Genomic DNA, 22,184 nt, shown 5'->3' with positions numbered 1-22,184 from the left:
GTCAATCTATTTAAAAACATGAAATCAAACATTTCAAAAGAATGACGGTTAAGAGAAACAAATTTTGGCCTGACTCGGCCTTGCGCTGGGGACGTCGGCTGCCCCCAAGCGGGGCTCTGGGTTTCGGGGTGGTGGTCCCCACGTGCCCATCCTGCTCCCCTCCTTCCCGACGGGCCAGCCTGGGCTTAATTTCTGCGTGCCTCCGGGGTCTCTGTCGGGGTCGCCTGAACTCCAGCTCCCGGCTGTGCGCAAGGCCCTTCTAAGGGCAAGGGGGCTCCGCGAGCGGTTTTGGATCTTCCCGGCTTCCGGCTTCCGGGATGTCACGTGCCTCTGGTCACGTGACCCACACTGCTGGCCTCCTACTGCGGCCGCTCGGGCTTCCTTCTGCCTGTGCCGCCCTCAACGTCTCCTGCGTGCGGGAATCTCTGCACTTCCCGGGATCTGTGGCTCACTCCGCCTCTCAGGCCTCTGTACCGGGTAGGAGACGCCGACTCGACGCTGACTCGGCGCCCCAGCCGGTCTGCGGCCCCGACAGCCTGGACCGCTGCATCCTCCCTGCCGCCTTTGGGTGAGTTGTGGGGTCCCCAGGGTTCGCAAGTAAGGCCGCACTCGCGTTGTTTTGTCCCCTACCCCAGCCCGAGGGAGGCGACCCTGCGGCTTCCCCAGCTTCCCTGGTGCGTGCTCGTTTCTCCCCGCGCAGGCCCCTCCAGCCCTCCTCCCGCCCGGGTCTCCAGCTCTCTTTTCCTTCCAGGCCTCAAGTAGGTTTACGGAACTGGAGCTCCTCCCCAGCAGGAGCAGGGAAGGTGAGGGGTGGGCAGGGGAGAGGGGGGCACTTTCCCCAGGATTGGGCCACGGCCCTGGCCTGCTGAAGATTCGAGTTGTTCAGGGATTTAGGTGACGGTGATGAGGCACCTTCACCTACCCCAGGAGAGGCCGCTGGGCCTGAGTCCGCTCGGTGTACCAGGGTTCCAGCCTGACCCGGACAGAGCCAGTTTTTTCTCTGCCATACCTGTGTGTATTGCTTTTGCTTGTTTAGGCAGCAAACCCTCAGATGTAGAGATTAAGTTCCAAACTGACTAAGGTCATTGGGATTGCAGAACAGAACTTTGGGTATGGTTTTAGTTTCTTTGTGGCTCTGGCAGTGAACTTATATTTTGTGAACCAGAACCTATATATTTTGTATTGAGATAAAATCAGGCTTAAGCGTTTTACCAGTAAATTTAGAAGTGAGAATTTCATAAAAGCTCATTATTGTAGGTTCTTGTCATTACACTAGACTCCCGTTGTCGGTTGTACCTAAATTGTAATTGGTATTTGTTCCGAAACTTTCTCCCAAAATTCATTATGAAAATACTGTGAACTTTGGTTGAAAAAAGAAAGCCTTTTCTTTGAAGAAATGCCATTCCCACTTTAGGATTTTTAATTTGAATGAGTCATTTTAAAAGGCCCTTGTAGGTTTTTTGTATATGTCACTTGAAAATGATGCTTAGTAAATGTAAGTAAAATAATTGGTCTTATCTTTACTCTACAAGTTATTTTTTCTGTCAGAAGAAAGTTGGTCCCAGTTGTATACGTTTAAACTGTATGCCTATTTTATTAAAGCATGACTTCTGATGTCAGTATCTTAAAGAGTTACTTTAAAAATCTTGCTGCAAGATTAGTGCCAATAATTAAAAAGCTTTTCCTGGAAATGAAAAAACCTTTAGGGAACACTTTTATGGGGTGGTGTGTAATTGGGCAAGATCTGAAAAATAATATTAATATTTAATATCTAGAATATTCAATATTTGAATGTCTGGGGAGAGTAAGGAGATGATGATATTAATTATAACAGCAATGATAGTAGTAGTTGTTAAAAAAAATGATAACATCTGGTATTCTGGTTTCACCTTGCATCAGAATTGAAGATCTGTTGAAAAACATCCAAGATCATAAAATTTAGATGACCAAAATGGATATCCGAGGTGCTGTAGATGCTGCTGTTCCAACGAACATCATTGCTGCCAAGGCTGCAGAGGTTCGTGCAAACAAAGTGAACTGGCAGTCCTATCTTCAGTAAGTACCACTTTGCTGTGAATCATGGATAATCATGTGCTTTTGCATCAGACTTTTTCATGATCATGCTTCTATGAGAGAAATACTGGAAAAATACTAATAAATGTGGAAGAAAACAGTTCCTCCTTAGAATGCTTACCTGACATAGGAACTGCTGGAAACATCCTGAGGCTCTAGCAGGGGAGCAGAGCCGCTCAGAGCAGTTTTGATCTTTTCTGTCTGGAAAGTTGTACTTTTTGAATGAGTGGGAAATGTTCATGGGATCTGTAGCAAGGGAAGGGGATAATGGGCAAAGCCTTCCAAGACTGGCTCGTTGTGCCTTGGTGATCAGTGGGGGGACAGAGGTGTTGCAGAATGGCTCATACAACTAGTAAAAAGTGTAAATGTTTGAATTTCAAGATCTGGGTTTGAATTCCAGGTCTTCTGTCTACTTGAGTGGTAATTTTAAGTGAATCTGTTAACTTCTCTGAGGTTCATTGAAGTAAATGTGAAATGGGATAGATAATCTCAGAGTTGGTGCTCAAATAGTGTACTAAGTATTAACACAGTTGAATACAAGCATTAGTATGTTGAATACACTCTTAAATTTTGGTTCTTTCCCCTTCTTTCTTGTATGCATTAAGATTTAGCATGCTGGTGTTCTGTATTTATCTGTAAAATAAGGGTTTATTTATTTTTGACCGTATTTTATCATATTGACTTTACTTCATACCTGTTTATTTTGGTATATTTATGAGTGACTTATTAAGGAAAGTCAGTTGATATTTGCATATACATTTTGAAAAGCAAATCGAGGAATCTTTAGTTTTATATTTAGCAGTTTGCTTTGCTGTAAGAAGGTCATGCAGTGTACAAAAATGATGGATTTATTTCTGTTAATTTAGTCACTCATCAGACATTTATTGCCTGCCTTTCAAGTGTGAGGCATTTTTCTAGGCTTTGAGGCTTCGAAAGATAAACTTATGATTTGGTAGGAAGTCAAATATATAAACAGATCATTTAAATTTAGTATGCTAACGGAGATAGTAGAAAGGTGCACAGGGAATGATGGGTGGACAGAAAAATGACAGTTAATCCTGCCTCCTGGAGGTTTTCCTGGAGGGGATGTTCAAAGGTAGGGAATTAAAAACAGCATGTTGGGTGGGGAATAATACATGTTTTGGAGGCAGGCAGTGGGGAGGGCTGAGGCTGGGGAGGCAGCCAGGAGCCAGTTGTGAAGACTCCTCCAGGGAACACAGTTTTAAAATTGCTGTTGTAGGTATTGGGAACAACCAGTATTTGTAAGTGTGGGTTACATGTCAGATTGCCTTTTGGTTGGATTGTTCTACTGACAATGTAGAGGGTGGATTTGTGGAAACAAACCTAGAGCTAGGGTTGAGACTGTAGCAGTATTCAGATTGTTGGAATGGATAGAACTGGATAGATTTGAGAAAGTCTTAGTGATCGATTTAATGTATGAGGGTGAGAAAGAATCTAGGATGACTCTGGATTCCTTCTTTAAGGGACTGGATTGTTATGGGGCCATGGACTCAAGGGCAAGAGGAGGAGGGAATTTCTGATGTTTTCTCTGTTCATCTATGTCTCTGTATTTGTTTAAAGCCCCTGTGAAATTAGGATTTTGAGCTTTATTTCCTAATTTTAGTCCAGAGTGTGTTTAGACTAGAGGATAAGGAGTTTCAAGTTTATAAAGCTTGACTCTGTTTATAACCTAAATAGAATGATACTGTTATTGATCATAAGGCATTGGCCGACTGCAGAAGTTCCCTAGCATGGGCATTTGGAACATTTTTCATTCCATGGAGATTTTTAATTGCTTTCTCTTCTGTTCCTCCTTTTATAAGGCCTCTGTACTACTAAGCTGTAGTCTCATTCCTATTTCTGTCCTTTAATTTGCTGTCCATCTCATGCATTTCTTTATAAAACCTTTCTACTCTATATCTGGACACAAATGTTCACCAGATGTTAGTGTGTGCCTGCTGTTGAGCCAACTGTGTGGGGACACTGGTGGGTGTGAAATGTACTTGCCCTAAAAGAGCTTACAAATCTTTGGGGCCGGCCATGACACATGAATTCTCAGGGAATCTTGTATCACATCTTATTCTGATAAAAATAAAACCCTTGGAAAAGTCCTCCAATGTCAAAAGGCCAATATGCTCTATCCCTTACAAACTAACATGTTACAAAATATACAGTGTTTTAAAAATGTATGTGTGTTTGATTAAACTTTTTCTTGGTAATTGAACTAGACAGTACATAAATGAATGGGCGTGGCTATATTTCAGTCAAGCTGGAATCTATTAAAACTCTACAAGAATCTTCCTCTCGAGTTTAAGGTCTAATGAGGAAACAGACCTTTAAATAAAAATTTCAATAATAAAATGTGGGAAGCATTAAAGTGGAGATATATGTGACGTTTTCTCAAATAACAAAAGCAGGGAACAAATAATTATTTGGGAGCATTGGGAATGCCTTCACAGAATACATGAGAGATACTCGTGGGAGTTGTCCAAGCAGAGGAGATGTGGGCTGTGGTGAAGGAAACTGCAGGGGTGGGGTTGGGGGAGCTGGGATGTGGAAGAAAATGCAGCGCTGGGGGAGCTTCAGGTAGTTGGGTGGGGCTCCCTCCGGGCTGCTGCAGGCCACTCTGTGGCACCTTCTTTCACTGGCTTTGGAGGCCCAAACCTAGCAGCCATTTAAAAAAAATTTTTTATTGTTATGTTAATCACCATACATTACATCATTAGTTTTTGATGTAGTGTTCCATGATTCATTGTTTGCATATAACACCCAGTGCTCCACGCAGAACGTGCCCTCTTTAATACCCATCACCAGGCTAACCCATCCTCCCACCCCCCTCCCCTCTAGAACCCTCAGTTTGTTTTTCAGAGTCCATCATCTCAGTTTGTCTCCTCCTCCGATTCCCCCCCCCCATCATTCTTCCCCTCCTGCTATCTTCTTTTTTTTTTTCTTAACATATATTGCATTATTTGTTTCAGAGGTACAGATCTGTGGTTCAACAGTCTTGCACAATTCATAGCACTCACCATAGCACATACCCTCCCAAGTGTCTATCACCCAGCCACCCCTACCCTCCCACCCGCCCCCCACTCCATCAACCCTCAGTTTGTTTCCTGAGATTAAGAATTCCTCATATCAGTGAGGTCATATGATACATGTCTTTCTCTGATTGACTTATTTCGCTCAGCATAACACCCTTCAGTTCCATCCACGTCGCTGCAAATGGCAAGATCTCATTCCTTTTGATGGCTGCATAATATGCCATTGTATATATATACCACATCTTTATCCATTCATCTGTCGATGGACATCTTGGCTCTTTCCACAGTTTGGCTGTTGTGGACATTGCTGCTATAAACATTGGGGTGCACGTACCCCTTCGGATCCCTACATTTGTATCTTTGGGGTAAATACCCAGTAGTGCAATTGCTGGGTCGTAGGGTAGCTCTATTTTCAACTTTTTGAGGAACCTCCTTACTGTTTTCCAGAGTGGTTGCACCAGCTTGCATTCCCACCAACAGTGTAGGAGGGTTCCCCTTTCTCCGCATCCCTGCCAACATCTGTCGTTTCCTGACTTTGTTAATTTTAGCCATTCTGATTGGTGTGAGGTGGTATCTCATTGAGGTTTTGATTTGGATTTCCCTGATGCCGAGTGATGTTGAGCACTTTTTCATGTGTCTGTTGGCCATCTGGATGTCTTCTTTGGAAAAATGTCTGTTCATGTCTTCTGCACCTTCTTGATTGGATCATTTGTTCTTCGGGTGTTGAGTTTGATAAGTTCTTTATAGATTTTGGATACTAGCCCTTTATCTGATATGTCATTTGCAAATATCTTCTCCCATTCTGTCGGTTGTCTTTTGGTTTTGTTGACTGTTTCCTTTGCTTTGCAAAAGCTTCTTATCTTGATGAAGTCCCAATAGTTCATTTTTGCCCTTGCTTCCCTTGCCTTTGGCGATGTTTCTAGGAAGAAGTTGCTGCGGCTGAGGTCAAAGAGGTTGCTGCCTGTGTTCTCCTTTAGGATTTTGATGGACTCCTGTCTCACATTGAGGTCTTTCAACCATTTGGAGTCTATTTTTGTGTGTGGTGTAAGGAAATGGTCCAGTTTCATTCTTCTGCATGTGGCTGTCCAATTTTCCCAACACCATTTGTTGAAGAGACTGTCTTTTTTCCACCGGACATTCTTTCCTGCTTTGTCAAAGATTAGTTGACCACAGAGTTGAGGGTCCATTTCTGGGCTCTCTATTCTGTTCCATTGATCCATGTGTCTGTTTTTGTGCCAGTACCATACTGTCTTGATGATGACAGCTTTGTAATAGAGCTGGAAGTCCAGAATTGTGATGCCGCCAGCTTTGCTTTTCTTTTTCAACATTCCTCTGCCTATGCGGGATCTTTTCTGGTTCCATACAAATTTTAGGATGATTTGTTCCATTTCTTTGAAAAAAGTGGATGGTATTTTGATGGGGATTGCATTGAATGTGTAGATTGCTCAAGGTAGCATGGACATCTTCACAATATTTGTTCTTCCAGTCCATGAGCATGGAACGTTTTTCCATTTCTTTGTGTCTTCCTCAATTTCTTTCATGAGTATATAGTTTTCTGAGAACAGATTCTTTACCTCTTTGGTTAGATTTATTCCTAGGTATCTTATGGTTTTGGGTGCAATTGTAAATGGGATCGACTCCTTAATTTCTCTTTCTTCTGTCTTGTTGGTGTATAGGGATGCCACTGATTTCTGTGCATTGATTTTATATCCTGCCACTTTACTGAATTCCTGTATGAGTCCTAGCAGTTTTGGGGTGGGGTCTTTTGGGTTTTCCATATAAAATATCATATCATCTGCAAAGAGTGAGAGTTTGACTTCTTCTTTGCCAATTTGGATGCCTTTGATTTCTTTTTGTTGTCTGATTGCTGTGGCTAGGACTTCTAATACTATGTTGAATAGCAATGGTGATAGTGGACATCCCTGCCGCATTCCTGACCTTAGGGGGAAAGCTCTCAATTTTTCCCAATTGAGAATGATATTCGCTGTGGGTTTTTCATAGATGGCTTTTATGATATTGAGGTATGTATCCTCTATCCCTGTACTCTAAAGAGTTTTGATCAAAAAGGGTTCTGTACTTTGTCAAATGCTTTTTCTGCATCTGTTGAGAGGATCATATGATTCTTGTTCTTTCTTTTGTTAATGTATCACGTTGATCGATTTGCAGATGTTGAACCAACCTTGCAGCCCAGGGATAAATCCCACTTGGTCGTGGTGAATAATCCTTTTAATGTACTGTTGGATCCTATTGGCTAGTATTTTAGTGACAATTTTTGCATCCATATTCATCAAGGATATTGGTTTGTAATTCTCCTTTTTGATGGGGTCTTTGTGTGGTTTTGGGATCAAGGTAATGGTGGCCTCATAAAACGAGTTTGAAAGTTTTCCTTCCATTTCTATTTTTTGGAACAGTTTCAGAAGAATAGGTATTAATTCTTCTTGAAATGTTTGGTAGAATTCCCCTGGGAAGCCATCTGGCCCTGGGGTTTTTGTTTTTTGGGAGATTTTTGATGACTGCTTCAATTTCCTTAGTGGTTATAGGTCTGTTCAGGTTTTCAATTTCTTCCTGGTTCAGTTTTCGTAGTTGATACATCTCTAGGAATGCATCCATTTCTTCCAGGTTCTTCTCTAATTTGCTGGCTCATAATAGCTTCACATTTTCACTTATGTGGGGAATTGAAAAAACAAAAACAAAACAGAAACACATTCACAGATACAGAGAACAAGTGGTGATTATGAGAAGGGAGGGCTGTGTGGGGAAGGGCAAAAGAGGTGAAGGGGATTAAGAGCAACAGAAAGTTGCTCATAATATGTTCTTATAATTGTTTGTATTTCTTTGGTGTTGTGATCTTGCCTCTTTCATTCATGATTTTGTTGATTTGGGTCATTTCTCTTTTCTTTTTGATAAGTCTGGCCAGGGGTTTATCAATCTTGTTAATTCTTTCAAAGAACCAGCTCCTAGTTTCGTTGATCTGTTCTACTGTTCTTTTAGTTTGTATTTCATTGATTTCTGCTCTGATCTTTATTATTTCTCTTCTCCTGCTGGGTTTAGGCTTTATTTGCTGTTTTTTCTCTAGTTCCTTTCCTAGTAGCCATTGTGACACTTCTCTTCCCTTACTAACCATATCCAGACAAACTCTTTTAGCCCTGCATCAGAACCCATCTCACATCTGACCTCTTGTACTCTAGCTCCACTGTCACTGCCCTCTGTAAGCGCTCATTATCTCCCACATGCTCTCTTCTTAACAGTCCCTTGCCTGCTGTCCCGGCTTTCACTATCCCCCGTAGGAGCAACTCTCGTTTTTTTTTTTTTTAATTAAAAAATTGATTTAATTGACTACACTGTTATGTTAGTTTCTCAGGTGTACAACATAGTGATTGGATATTTTTATACATTATGGAATGATCTTCTTGGTGGATCTAGCTACCATCTGTCACCACACAAAATTAGTACGATATGATTGACTGTATTCCCTATGCTGTACTTTTCATCCCCATGACTTATTTATTTTGTAACTGGAGGTTTGTACCTCTTAATCCCCTTCACCTCTTTTGCCCTTCCCCACACAGCCCTTCCTTCTCATAATCACCACTTGTTCTCTGTATCTGTGAATGTGTTTCTGTTTTTTCAATTCCCCACATAAGTGAAAATGTGAAGTATTTTGTCTCTCTGTCTGACTTATTTCCCTTAGCATATTACTCTGTAGGTCCATCCATGTTGTCCCAAATGGCAAGATGTTATCCTTTTTTATGGCTGCATGATATTCCATTGTGTATATACCACATTTTCCTTATCCATTTGTCTGTTGGTGGACACTTAAGTTGCTTCCATATCTTGGCTATTGTAAATCATGCAGCAGTAAACATTGGGGTGCACATATCTTTTTGAATTAGTGTTTGTTTTCCTGAGATAAATATCCAGAAGTGGAATTGAAGAGCAATTCTTTACAGTGCTGTGACACTCATTTTGAAAATACAGATCAGATTATGCCATCCTGCTCACAAACATCCAGCAACTCTGCTTTTCTTGCTCTTTCAAGCTACTGCTGCACCAATGTCCTTGGACTTACACTTCCGTCTGGAAGTTCCTCCCTAGATCACTTGGCTCATTAACTCACTTCATGCAGGTGTCTGCACAGGTGGCTTCGAAAGGCCTTCACTGTGGGGCACCTGGGTGGCTCAGTTGGTTAAGCCTCTCTTGGTTTTGGCTCAGGTCATGACCTCAGGGTCTTGAGATCAAGCCCTGCATTGGGCTCCCTGCTCAGCGGGGAGACTGCTTCCCCTCCGCCCCTCCCCCTGCCCATGCACCCTCTGTCTCTAAAATAAAGAAATAAATCTTAATTAAAAAAAAAAAAAGAAGAAAAAGGCCGTCATTGTAATCCACCTAGAATATATGCTTTCCTCTGTTGGCACCTTCTAGCTCCTTACCCAGCTTCAGTTTTTTTCAAGCATTTAGTGTCCTGGCATTATGATGTGCATGTGTGTGTTTAGACAATTATTTATTTTTGTGTTTGTATGTTGTTTTCCCCACTGCATTGCAAGCTCAAAGAGGGATGTTTAACTCACTGCTGTGTCACCTGTTCTTAAAGGTGCCTGACACACAAGCTGACAGTTAATCTTGGCTGACAAGATCGTGAATGGGTAGAGTGGATGTTGGGTAGTGGTGGAGACAGTGTTTGGGAAAGGAGTAATGTACTTGGTAAGTCATGTACTGTTTCATGTTACTTTCATGGCAACACTATGATCTATTTTTCTATCCTTATTTTAAAGAAGAGTAAATAGCTGTGCAGATAGATTAAGTAACACGTAGATGCTGATAAATAGGTTTTAATTAGTCAGTTGATTAAAAAGATTTTTTCTGAATGCCTCTACCTAGGTGTTAGGTAGAACTGCCATTCAAATTCACAGTCTGACTGATGTAAAAGGAGTAATGCGGCCAGATGTGTGCTTGAGAAAGCTGGTTGGTAGTAGGTAAGAGGGATGTGGAAGAGGGGTGGATCGGAAGCAGGGAAACCCTTTGATGGATTGTTACCTTAGGCCTGAGCTACTCCAGAGGCAGGGAAGTCAGGAGGAGACTGATGCTAGTGGAAGGATTGTTAGGACTGGTGCCCGAGTGTTTGTAGATCATTAGAAAAGAGACCAGAGTCCCTAACTTGCTAAGTTATGGAACTGTCAAAGGAACGTTCAGAGACAAAAGAATTTAAGCAAGAAAAGAAAAAGGTTACTTACAACAAATGCAAGAAAGTCAGACTTCAGGACTGACTTAACAAATAAAAACCAGTTATTTAAATGGGAAAGAAAGCTGTAAAATGCAAAAGTTACAGGTTTAACCTTCATTGTACACTTTAGTCATGGTAGAAAAACCAGCTTTTTCACATGATTATTCTATCTACAAAGGTTATGATATGCTTTTATATATCAGCATAGCAAAATTTGGAACTGAAATTGTTTTAGCTAGAAGTTCAGGTTTATGAAAAAGACTGTATTTATTTTGGGGCCAGAGCTGGACAGGATGACCTTGTTGGTCTATCCCAGGGTACAGAGTGCATTTTTTCCCAAGAAAACAGGGCAAAGTGTCTTTTTTTTTTTTTTTTTTTTTTTTGCTTTCATTATTCCATTAGCCAGGCTGCGGTGGAGTGTGTATAGGGATATATGTTAGTGATCTCAGTTCTGCCCCTGGTGGGTCTGGAGTGCCTGTGTGCTTGCTCTGTAGGAGGAGAGGTCCCCATGTGTGAGTGGGGACTGCAAGAGGGCAGCCTGGGTTGGAGCTCAGACTGTGAGCTACCTATGCAGAGACTAGTGGGGAGCACTCAGGGAGGATTCAGGGAGTGCAAATGGAGAGAGCCTTCCACAGAACCTGAGGCACAGGGTAGGAGATAAGGAGTCTGTGAAGAGCACTAATGAGTGACCTGAGGAGGACAAGAGGAATCTGGAAGTTTAGGAAGAGAGTGTCAAGAAATGGTCATGTTGTCACTTGCCTTAGAGTTCTAGAAAGATAAGGACTCGAAATTCCCCTTTGGGTTGGTAAGGAAAGGATTGTTGAAAAAATCCAATGCATGAGAATAGTTAAAAAAAAAAAAAGCCATGTTAAAAAAAAAAGGAGCATATGTGAAAACAAAGTTACAGTGCTTAAAACTGTAGAACTGATATAAGAATGACCCCAGTAGATTACAAAATCCAGAAGCATGTTAACAGGATGTAAAATAGTTTAGTATGTAGTAATAGTATATAGAAAACTCAGAAGGGATAAAGTAAAACACTGAGATGTTGAATACCTGAAAGTCAAGATCTTTGGAGGAAGGTGGGGTTGTGGGAGGAGTGTCAGGAAGTATGGACGTCTTGGGGAGGGCACAGCTCTGAGGACCTCACTTTCCCAGACTCTCCTGTGTGCTCAGGAACCTTTTCTCTTCAGGACTTTGCCTGACTCCAGGCTGGGCTCTTTACCTTCCATGTCCTGTGTTCCCCACTCCATCCCTGGTCTCTCCTGGGAGCACTGCCTACGTAGATCGCCCATACACCAATCTCCATGTCAAGGCCTGCCGCCAGGAACCCAATCCAACACAGATCTGGAAAAGGACTACATTTCTGTAACTATGCATATGGGGAAACCTGCTTCAAATTCATTGTTTCCACGGTTGGGCTTTTGTGGAATGCTAGTCTCTCAACGTACTTGGGGGTAAGGGGTGGGGAAGGGCAGTTTTTAAAACTACTGAGTTAAAAAAAATATATTGATGCTATTTGAATGACAAAGCATATTATAAGACATTTTTGATTTAATTTAATTTTTTAAAAAGATTTTATTTATTTATTTGACAGAGAGATAGCGAGAGCAGGAACCCAAGCAGGGGGAGAGGGAGAAGCAGGCTTCCTTTGAGCAGGGAGCCTGATGCGGGGCTCGATCCCAGGACCCTGGGATCATGACCTGAGCCGAAGGCAGACTCCTAACGACTGAGCCACCCAGGCGCCCCAAGACATTTTTAATTTTAAACTTGTATTTACTTCATGCTTATATCCATCGAGTGCTTTTTCTTGTATTTTTTTCACAAATGCTCAGTGGAGTAGGGCAGGTAGTATTGTAATTGCCATTTTACTGGTGTCACAAACATTGCTCAGAGGGGTGGGGACTTACCAAAGTTTCACATCTGGAGTTGGAACTCTTCCTCAGATTGATGCAAATTCTATACTTTCCCCACTATTCTGATAATCTGAAAAGATTGGTGTATGTCCCGAAGTGTCCAGTGTCACAGAGACTAGCAAGGCTGTTTTGCTGACAGGTCTTTTTATAAGGAAGCGTCAGACAGGGTTTGAATTGTTGATGAGTGGAGCCAAGTCAGTTGTGAGGTCAAGCTGGGTTGGAAAGGAAGGTGATGATGGTTCAGTTGTGATGATGCTGAATTTGTGAAAATGGTAAGGGGTGGAAGATAGTCGGAGATGGTTTGGCAGAGAGAGAAGACTAGACTCTCTTGGTTTGAATCTCACTGAAGGAAAGAATTTGGGAGAGAAAAGTAAGGTAACAAGGATTGAGCTCGGAGAGAAGCCTTGAGGAGCAAAGAACCATGGAGGAAGGGACCCCTGAAAGAAGTAAGAGGAAAACAGGATAGTGTGGGATGATTGGTGGGAGGACAGGGGTCAGGATGGAAAGGTTATTTTTTCAGACAGGAGGAGGATCACATTTTTCTGAGTCTGGAGAGAATATGAGAATACGCTGGAGGTAATGATTGTAGAAGTTCATATGAATTGGCTTTGGTCTTGATGGAGTAGAAAACCAAGTGAATTGTTTGGCTGGGAGGGGGATACGGTGAGACTTTGGACAGTGCTAAGAGGTGTCAGTTAATGAGTGCTTCCTCTGGGCTAGGCACTGCCCTAGCCACCTTATATGAATTATTTAATGTCATCGTGAAGTCAGCTCCTAATGGCAATGTGGATATTATTCCCATCTTGCAGATAAATTAACTCAGGTCCAGAGAGGTTGCATGATTAGTACATGGTGGAGCTAAGCTTGCACTCAGGTCTGTCTGATGCCAGGGTCTGTGTGCCCACCCTAGTGGTTAACTACTGGGGAGAGAGGAGAAAGATGGGGAATTCCTGTAGCCGTGGCTCACAGTGGTGCTTCAACTCTTATTGAAAAAACCCAACTTCCTCTTACTTTCTAGGGGGCAGATGATTTCTGCTGAAGATTGTGAATTCATTCAAAGGTTTGAAATGAAAAGAAGTCCTGAAGAGAAGCAAGAGATGCTCCAAACTGAAGGCAGTCAGGTGATGGCTATAAACATTATGTCACCAACACCTCCTTGTGTCATTAAAAATTCTAGAAAAAATTTTTAATGACTGTGATATTCCATTGTAGGTATGCATCATAATTTAGCTAAAAATCCTTTTTTATTAGAAGACATTTGAAGGATTTCCAGTTCTCTTTGTTCATTTTGGAAAAATGTTATGTTGGGTATGTTTATTCCTCTATCCTTTTCTGCATTTCTGAAAATCTTCCTAGAATAGATTGCTAGAAGGGAAATTAAGTTTCAAAGTATATGTTGTTTTTAAAGTTGCTTAACTTTTTTTTTTTTTTTTTTTAGAAATTTTTCCCACTTTGTATTTTCACTAGAATATGATGCAATCCTACTGTCCATCAGATTTTCTGGTGTGGGGTCCTGATGGCCTGAAAGAGCCTGTATGCAACTCACTCTGATTCTCACAGCAATCCTGGGAAATCTGTGAGGAAACATACTATTGGCTCCAGTTTTTACTGAATTCCAGAGATTATCACACAGTTGATACATTGTAGGATGGAGACAGGTCATGGCCTTCTGATTCTAATTCCTAGTCCCTTTGTTGCTGTAGTGTTCTTCCCAGCAAATGCAAAAACAAAACAAAACAAAGCCAAAAAACCAAAAAAACCAAAATAAAACCCTAAATCAAAATCAGTGATAATTTTTGGTTGTCTATGTAACTTAATCTTTCTGTTATCGTGGGCAGTCAAGAGTTATAGTTACTAGGTCTATTTAAAAGTAGTAAACACTTTGAAATTTATCACTAAAAATGATCAAAAATTGAATGCAAATCATAGTACATTCCTCCCATACTTCATCACGGTATTTGTAAAAGGTATACATTTTTTGTAATTGAGATCTGTTGGCAATAGCATTTGTATTAGAATTTGTGCAAGAGAAATAATATTTTACTGAAATTCCATTAAATAAATGTTGTTTGTAGTTGAAAAGTTAACATTACTTTCATTCTTTTCTAGTGTGCTAAAACGTTTATAAATTTGATGACTCATATCTCCAAAGAACAGACAGTTCAGTATATACTAACTATGGTGGATGATATGCTGCAGGTAGGTATACTCTTTACTTAATACATTTGCTGATGTCATTGTTTTGTATTCTGCACAGTAACAGTATTTTTGTATGGTTTCACTTATACCATGGGTTCTTTTAGAGTTGTAATTGCTAATAGTGTTAAAGATGGGAATGCCCACACACAGGCTTCTTTTGTTTTTCAGAATGTCTAGTAATCAATCTGTATTTTTTTTCCATAATACCTCAAGAGTTCTGTGTCGAATACTGGGGATGTTGGGGGAATCACTTGAGGCTTTCTGGATACTCTTTGTACTTACAGGCAATGTGGCTTTTTCTCTTTCAGTCATTCAACAGATTTCAATGCCCCTGCTATGTTCCAGGCCAGTGCCAAGCACTGGGGCTTCAGAGTTGAATGTAGGCAAGGTGCTTGCTCTCAAAAGTCTTGTCTCTTTGGAGAACATTTTGCTTATCATCTGAGACTTTTCCAGTTCCATAAAGTTTCTATTTACTGTTTTACTGTCCCTGAACACAGAGGGGCTTCCCTTACTCACAGTTTTTATTTTACACCAGAGTATAATCTCTGTTTAAATTGTTGGTGTACAGAGCGGTTCTCTTTGAGACAGGGCACCTGGTGCTAATCCAGTACCCGACTGCATGTCTCAGGACTTGAAGAACAGTGTCAGTCTGGTTGCTTATGTGGAGTATTGTTCTGTTAGTTTACAAGGAAAAACATTTATTGATGGCCTACTATGTGCCAGTTATTGTACTGATTGTTATTGAAGGTACAGAGGTTAAGTAAGAAGTATGGTGCGGTCTACCTAGGGGCCCTCATGTCATTTATAGGAATGTAGTGATTTTATAATATGAATAAGGATCAGTATCCAGCCTGGGCTGATACAGGCCTGTCTGAGAATGACCGTGGTATCTCTCAGCATTTTTTTCTTTAGTAAAGTTAAGAAAAATGGGGAATGTTGTGGTCTGCCATGGTTATCCTGATTACTGTATAGGATTGCACCTAGAATGAGCAGGCTTGAATTGGCATGCAGACTTTGGTTTTATTTATATGTATGTACATACACACAACACACACATGCATGCACACACAATTATCCTCATTTTTTTTTTTTTTTAAGATTTTATTTATTTGAGAGACAGAGATAGTGAGAGAGAGCAGGAGCGGGGAGGAGAGGGAGAAGCAGGCTCCCCTCTGAGCAAGGAGCCTGATGAGGGACTTGATCCCAGGGTGGGATCATGACCTGAGCCGAAGGCAGATGCTTAACTGACTGAGCCACCCAGGCGCCCCACAAATACCCTCACTTTTTATACGTATATCTGTAAGTTAGAAACCATGAGTTCACACTATCTCGTTTCATTTCAGCTCAACACCAGAGTTCATTCTACTCTCCCTTTTCCATATCTGTAACTCTTCTGTGATAGTGAGATCGTGAGTTCCTCTTATCCTTTGTATATTTACTTGTCTGCTCCACCCTATAGCACAAGGAAAGGAGTTTCAGAATGGCTGACCCATACATCTGTGAAAAATGAGCCCTTTACCTAGAGTTCAGGATTTGTTTGCGGTACTTTTTCTTTAAGCTGAGAGTATGTAGTCAGTGTATTGTGTTCAAGTTTCTTACAGAGTGGTTATATTATTTTTCTTGAAATACAGTTGTATTCATTTGTGATTTTTTTGGTATTCTATTTTTTTCTCATTCTTATAGATTTTATTTTATTATTTTTGATTATGTAAAACACGAACATGCTTCCAGAAGTCAAAACTATACAGAAAGATATACTCAGAGAAATGTCACCAAACCCTCACCCCCATTCCTTGCATTCCCACCTAACTCTTGTTAGGTAACCAGTATCACCGATTTCTGGTTTATCCTTCCTGGTTTTTTTTCCTGCATAAATAGGGAGATACGTAGTAAGAAAATATATATATTTTCTTATTTCCTTCTCTTTCTTATAAAAAACATGTACTAAATATAATCTCTTATATTTTGCTCATCTCACCTAACAAAATATGCCAGAAATCATTCCATATCCATTCGGAGAGAACTCCCATATTCTTTTTGATAGCAACAAAGTACTTTTTTTTTTTTTTAGATTCTATTTTTAAGTAATCTCTACACCCAACATGGGGCTCGAACTTCCTGCCCTAAGGTCAGGAATTGCACACTCCACTGACTGAGCCAGCCAGGCTCCTCACAACAAAGTACTCTTTTAGTGGATGTATTATAGTTTACTTAACCAGTCTCTGATGTGATGGACATTGAGGTTGGCTCATATACATATTTATTTTGGTTTAATAAAGTTTTCTTTTTCTTTTCTTTTTTTTTTTTAAGATTTTATTTATTTATTTGACAGAGAGAGACACAGTGAGAGAGGGAACACAAGCAGGGGGAGAGGGAAAGGGAGAAGCACGCTTCTTGCGGAGCAGGGAGCCCGATGTGGGGCTCGTTCCCAGGACCCTGGGATCATGACCTGAGCCGAAGGCAGGCACTTAATGACTCAGCCACCCAGGCGCCCCTAAAGTTTTATTTTTCAAAATGTTCATTGGGTTGGGCCTGATCATGCATCTTCACCAGCAGCTGGAACATCTCCACCTTTGGTGCTTCTAATGTAAATTACTTGAGCTCTCTTTTGAAACCAGTTCATAAGTCCTTTATATAAGGAGCTCCTGAAGGACTTCCCTGGCCAGGGAACCACGAATTTCAGTCTCAGGCAACAATTGGGGTTATAACCTTTATAGTTGGGAACATCTTTACAGAGTTCATCATATGTGGCTTTGTCAGACAAGACAAGCATATTGAGCATGTGCTAAACTTTGCCTTTGGACCACTTTTTCTTTCTGGCTTTGCCTTCACATTTGCTCACTGGGTCTTTGCCTTTCTTGGCCGATTCTGGCATCTTTTCTTCTTCTCATTGTCCTTGGGTGGTTCTGATATTTTGTAATTAGAAATAACGAAGCCAAGAATAACCTTGTGCAAACGTATTTTCATATGGCCGGGAGTGTACTTCATGGTAAATGCCTAGAAATAGGATTGCTGGGTAAAGGAGAACTACATACATAGTTTTGTTAAGATACTGCCATATAATCCCATTTTGCAGTCCCACCAGCATATGAGAATGCCTGTCTCTGCAGCCTTGCCAACAGAGGGCATGATCAGACTTTCACATTTTTGCCAGTCAGGATGGATCTAAAGTTGAACATGTTCAAATATAGTTTTATTTCTTCTCCTTGTTGACCTATTTTTTATGCAGGATCTGTGGAGGGATTCAGATTTAGGTAGCTGACATTATCCTCAGCTATTGATTAAATACATTTTAACAATTGATTTTATTGGTAAAATTTTAGTTACACTGAGAAATTTGCACATACCTTACCATATGATTTCTTGTTTAAAAAATACCGTAATTACTCAGTCATTTCATTCTTTTTTTTTTTTTAAGATTTTATTTATTTATTTGAGACAGAATGAGAGAGAGAGAGAGCTCATGAGAGGGGGGAGGGCCAGAGGGAGAAGCAGGCTCCCTGCTGAGCAGGGAGCCCGATGCGGGACTCGATCCTGGGACTCCAGGATCATAACCTGAGCCGAAGGCAGTCGCTTAACCGACTGAGCCACCCAGGCGCCCCCAGTCATTTCATTCTTAACACTTCTGGATAGAATAGTTTTGGACATAATTGCTTGTTTTTTCTCACCTGTTCAGGTTTGGGTACATAGTTTTGAAGATTGAGATTTTTTTGGTGCTCAGATATCAACAGCAATAGTTAAATGCCTTTGAGAAGAAGGGCTTTTTATCCTTACTCTCTTAAAGGTTTGTAACTTGAGTACCTGAACAGTGATGGGTGGAAGATAAGTTTTTTTTTTGTTTGTTTCTTTGTTTTATTCAAGTTAACATATAGTGTAGCATTGGTTTCAGGAGTAGGACTTAGTGACTCATTATATAACATATATGCTCATACATAAAACATCCAGTGCTCATCCCAACAAGTGCCCTCCTTAATGCCCATCACCCATCTAGCCCATCTCCCTATCCACCTCCCCGCCAGCAACCCTCAGTTTGTTCTCTATAGTTAAGAGTCTCTTATGGTTTGTCTCCTTCTCTCTTTTTATCTTACTTTTCCTTCCCTTTCCCCAAGTTCATCTGTTTTGTTTCTTAAATTCCACATATGAGTGAAGTCATGTGATATTTGTCTTTCTCTGACGTATTTCACTTAGCATAATACAATCTAATTCCATCCACACTGTTGCAAATGGCAAGATTTCATTCTTTTCGATGGCTGAGTAATAGTCCGTTACATGTATTTATCACATCTTCTTTATCCATTCATCAGTTGATAGACAGTTGGGCTCTCTCCATAATTTGGCTATTGTTACTAACGCTGCTATAAATATTGGGGTGCATGTGCCCTTTCGAGTCAGCATTTTTGTATCCTGTGGATAAAAACCTGGTAGTGCAATTGCTGGGTTATAAGGTAGTTCTATTTTTAACTTTTTGAGCAAACTTCATACTGTTTTCCAGAGTGGCTGCACCAGTTTGTATCCCCACCAACAGTGCAAAAGGGTTCCCCTTTCTCCACATCCTCACCAACATCTGTTGTTACCTGAGTTGTTAATTTTAGCGGTTCTGACAGATGTGAGATGGTATCTCATTGTGGTTTTGATTCGTGTTTCCCTGATGATGAGTGATGTTGAGCACTTTTTTTTTTTAATGTGTCTGTTAGCCATTTGTATGTCTTCTTTGGAGAAATGCCTGGTTCATGTCGTCTGTCCATTTCTTAATTGGATTATTTGTTTTCTTGGGTGTTGATTTTGATGAGTTTTATAGATGCTGGATACTGGCCCTTTAACTGATATGTCATTTGCAAATATCTTTTCCCATTCTGTAGGTTGTCTTTTAGTTTTGTTGACTGTTTCCTTTGCTGTGCAGAAGTTTTTTATCTTGACGAGGTCCCAATAGTTCATTTTTGCTTTTGCTTCCTTTGCCTTTGGAGACGTGTCTAGTAAGAAGTTGCTGCAGCCAAGGTCAAAGAGGTTTCTGCCTGTTTTCTTCTCTAGGATGTTGATGGTTTCCTGTCTCACATTTAGGTCTTTCATCCATTTTGAATTTATTTTTGTGTATGGTGTAAGAAAGTGGTCCAGACTCATTCTTCTGCAGGTCACTGTCCAGTTTTCCTAACACCATTTATTGAAGAGACTGTCTTTTTTCCATTGGATATTCTTTCCTCTTTTTCAAGATTAGTTGACCATATAGTTGTGGGTCCATTTCTGGGCTCTCTGTTCTGTTCCATTGATCTATGTGTCTGTTTTTGTGCCAGTGCCATACTGTCTTGATGGTTACAGCTTTGTAATACAGCTTGAAGTCTGGGATTGTGATGTCTCCTGCTTTGCTTTTATTTTTCAACATTACTTTGGCTATTTGGGGTCTTCTGTGGTTCCACACAAATTTTAGGGTTATTCTAGTTCTGTGAAAAATGGTGGTGTTATTTTGATCAGGATTGCATTGAATTGGTAGATTGTTTGGGTAGTATGGACATTTTAATGGTATTTGTTCTTCTAATCCATAAGCATGGAATGTTTTTCCATTTCTTTGTATCTTCTTCAGTTTCTTTCATAAGTATCCTATAGTTTTCAGCATACAGATCTTTAACCTCTTTGGTTAGGTTTATTTCTAGGTATATTATGGTTTTTGGTGCAATTGTAAATGGGATTGATTCCTTGATTTCTCTTTCTTCTGCTTCATTATTGGTGTATAGAAATGTAACAGATTTCTGTATGTTGATTTTATATCCTGCAACTTTGCTGAAATCATGCATCAGTTCTATCAGTTTTTTGGTGGAGTCTTTTTGGTTGTCTGTGAAGAGTGACACTGATTTGGATGCCTTTTATTTCTTTTTGTTGTCTGATTGCTGTGGCTAGGACTTCAGTACTATGTTGAACAACAGTGATGAGAGTGGACATCCCTGTCGTGTTCCTGACCTTAGGGGAAAACTCTCAGATTTTCCCCATTGAGGATGATATTCACTGTGGGTCTTTTGTATATGGCCTTTATGATGTTGAGGTATGCTCCTTCTATCTCTACTTTCTTGAGGGTTTGTTTTTAAGAAAGGATGTTGTAGTTTGTCAGATGCTTTTTCTGTATCTATTGAGGGTGTCATATGGTTCTTATCCTTTCTTTTATTAATGTGGTGTATCACGTTGATTGATTTGCAAATACTGAACCACCCTGCAGCCTAGGAATAAATCCCACTTGATCCTTGTGAGTAATTCTTTCAATGTACTGTTGGAGTCAATTAACTAGTCTCTTGTTGAGAATTTTTGCATCCATGTTCATCAGGGATATTGGTCTGTAATTCTCTTTCTTAGTGGGGTCTTTGGTTTTGGAATCAAGGTAATGATGGCCTCATAGAAGGAGTTTGGAAGTTTTCCTTCCGTTTCTATTTTTTGGAATAGCTTAAGAAGAATAGGTATTAATTCTTCTTTAATTGTTTGATAGAATTTCCTTGGGAAGCCGTACGGTCCTGGACTCTTGTTGTTTGGGAGAATTTTGATTACCGATTCAATTTCTTCGTTGGGTATGGGTCTGTTCAAGTTTTCTATTTCTTCCTGTTTCAGTTTTGGTAGTTTATATGTTTCTAGGAATTTATCCATTTTTTTCCAGATTGCCTAATTTGTTCGCATATAATTGCTCATAAGATTCTCTTATAATTGTTTGCATTTCTGTTCTGTTGGTTGTGATCTCTCCTCTCTCATTTGTGATTTTATTTATTTGGGTCCTTTCTCTTTTCTTTTGGGTAAGTCTGGCTTAGGGGTTTATCAATATTGTTAATTTTTTCAAAGAACCAGCTCCTGGTTTCATTGATCTGTTCTACTGTTTTTTTGATTTCTATATCATTGATTTCTGCTTTCATCTTAATTATTTCCCTTCGTCTGCTGGTTTTAGGCTTTATTTCCTGTTCTTTTTCCAGCTCCTTTAGGTGTAAGGTTAGGTTGTATATTTGAGACTTTTCTTGCTTCTTGAGGAAGGCCTATATTGCTATATACTTTCCTCTTAGGACTGCCTTTGCTGCGTCCCAAAGGTTTTGGACTGTTGTGTTTTCATTTTCATTTGCTTCCATGTGTTTTTTTTTTTTTTTAATTTCTTCTTTAATTTTCTGGCTAACCCATTCATTCTTTAGTAGGTTATTCTTTAACCTCCATGTATTTGTACTCTTTCTAAATTTTTTCTTGTGGTTGACTTCAAGTTTCACAGTGTTGTGGTCTGAAAATATGCATGGGATGATCTCAGTCTTTTTTTTTGATCTCATTCTTTTTGTACTTGTTGAGGCCTGATATGAGACCCAGTATGTAATCTGTCCTGGAGAATGTTCCATGTGCACTCAAGAGGTATGTATTCTGCTGCTTTAGAATGAAATGCCCTGAATATATCTGTTAAGTCTATCTGGTCCAGTGTGTCATTGAAAGCCATTGATTCCTTGTTGATTTTCTGCTTAGATGATCTGTCCATTGCTGTGAGTGGTGTTAAAGTCCCCTACTATTATTACATTGTTATCAATGAGTTTATGTTTGTTATTAATTGATTTATATACTTGGCTGCTCCCAAGTTGGGGGCAGAAATATTTACAGTTGTTAGATCTTGATGGATAGAACCCTTTATTATGATATAGTGCTCTTCTTCATCTCTTGGTATAGTCTTTGATTTAAAATCTAGTTTGTTACAAGTATGGCTAGCCCAGCTTTCTCTTGATGTCCATTAGCATGATAGAT

General features: G+C 40.2%; 1 protein-coding gene and 1 pseudogene across 2 annotated transcripts in view; one reads left to right on the top strand and one right to left on the bottom strand.

The window, feature by feature from the left end:
• The first annotated feature begins 250 nt into the window (after positions 1 to 250).
• Positions 251 to 22,184, top strand: part of ATP6V1H (ATPase H+ transporting V1 subunit H) — a 138,256-nt gene continuing 116,322 nt past the window's right edge. Inside the window, exons 1-4 of one of the 2 annotated variants that reach the window (XM_035011152.1) lie at positions 251 to 568; positions 1,900 to 2,055; positions 13,267 to 13,369; positions 14,358 to 14,447. In XM_035011152.1, the coding sequence (XP_034867043.1) occupies positions 1,943 to 2,055; positions 13,267 to 13,369; positions 14,358 to 14,447 (306 nt within the window). In that variant the 5' untranslated portion in view covers positions 251 to 568; positions 1,900 to 1,942. The remainder of the gene's footprint in view (positions 569 to 1,899; positions 2,056 to 13,266; positions 13,370 to 14,357; positions 14,448 to 22,184) is intronic. The other variant, XM_035011151.1, reaches the window with a different exon arrangement.
• LOC118015348 lies at positions 16,984 to 17,435 on the bottom strand (annotated as a pseudogene).

This window comes from Mirounga leonina, unplaced genomic scaffold (genome assembly GCF_011800145.1).
Source record: "Mirounga leonina isolate KUSES-001 unplaced genomic scaffold, KU_Mleo_1.0 Mir_165, whole genome shotgun sequence".
Classification (NCBI taxonomy): Eukaryota; Metazoa; Chordata; class Mammalia; order Carnivora; family Phocidae; genus Mirounga; species Mirounga leonina.
This window is presented reverse-complemented; position numbering and strand designations above follow the sequence as displayed.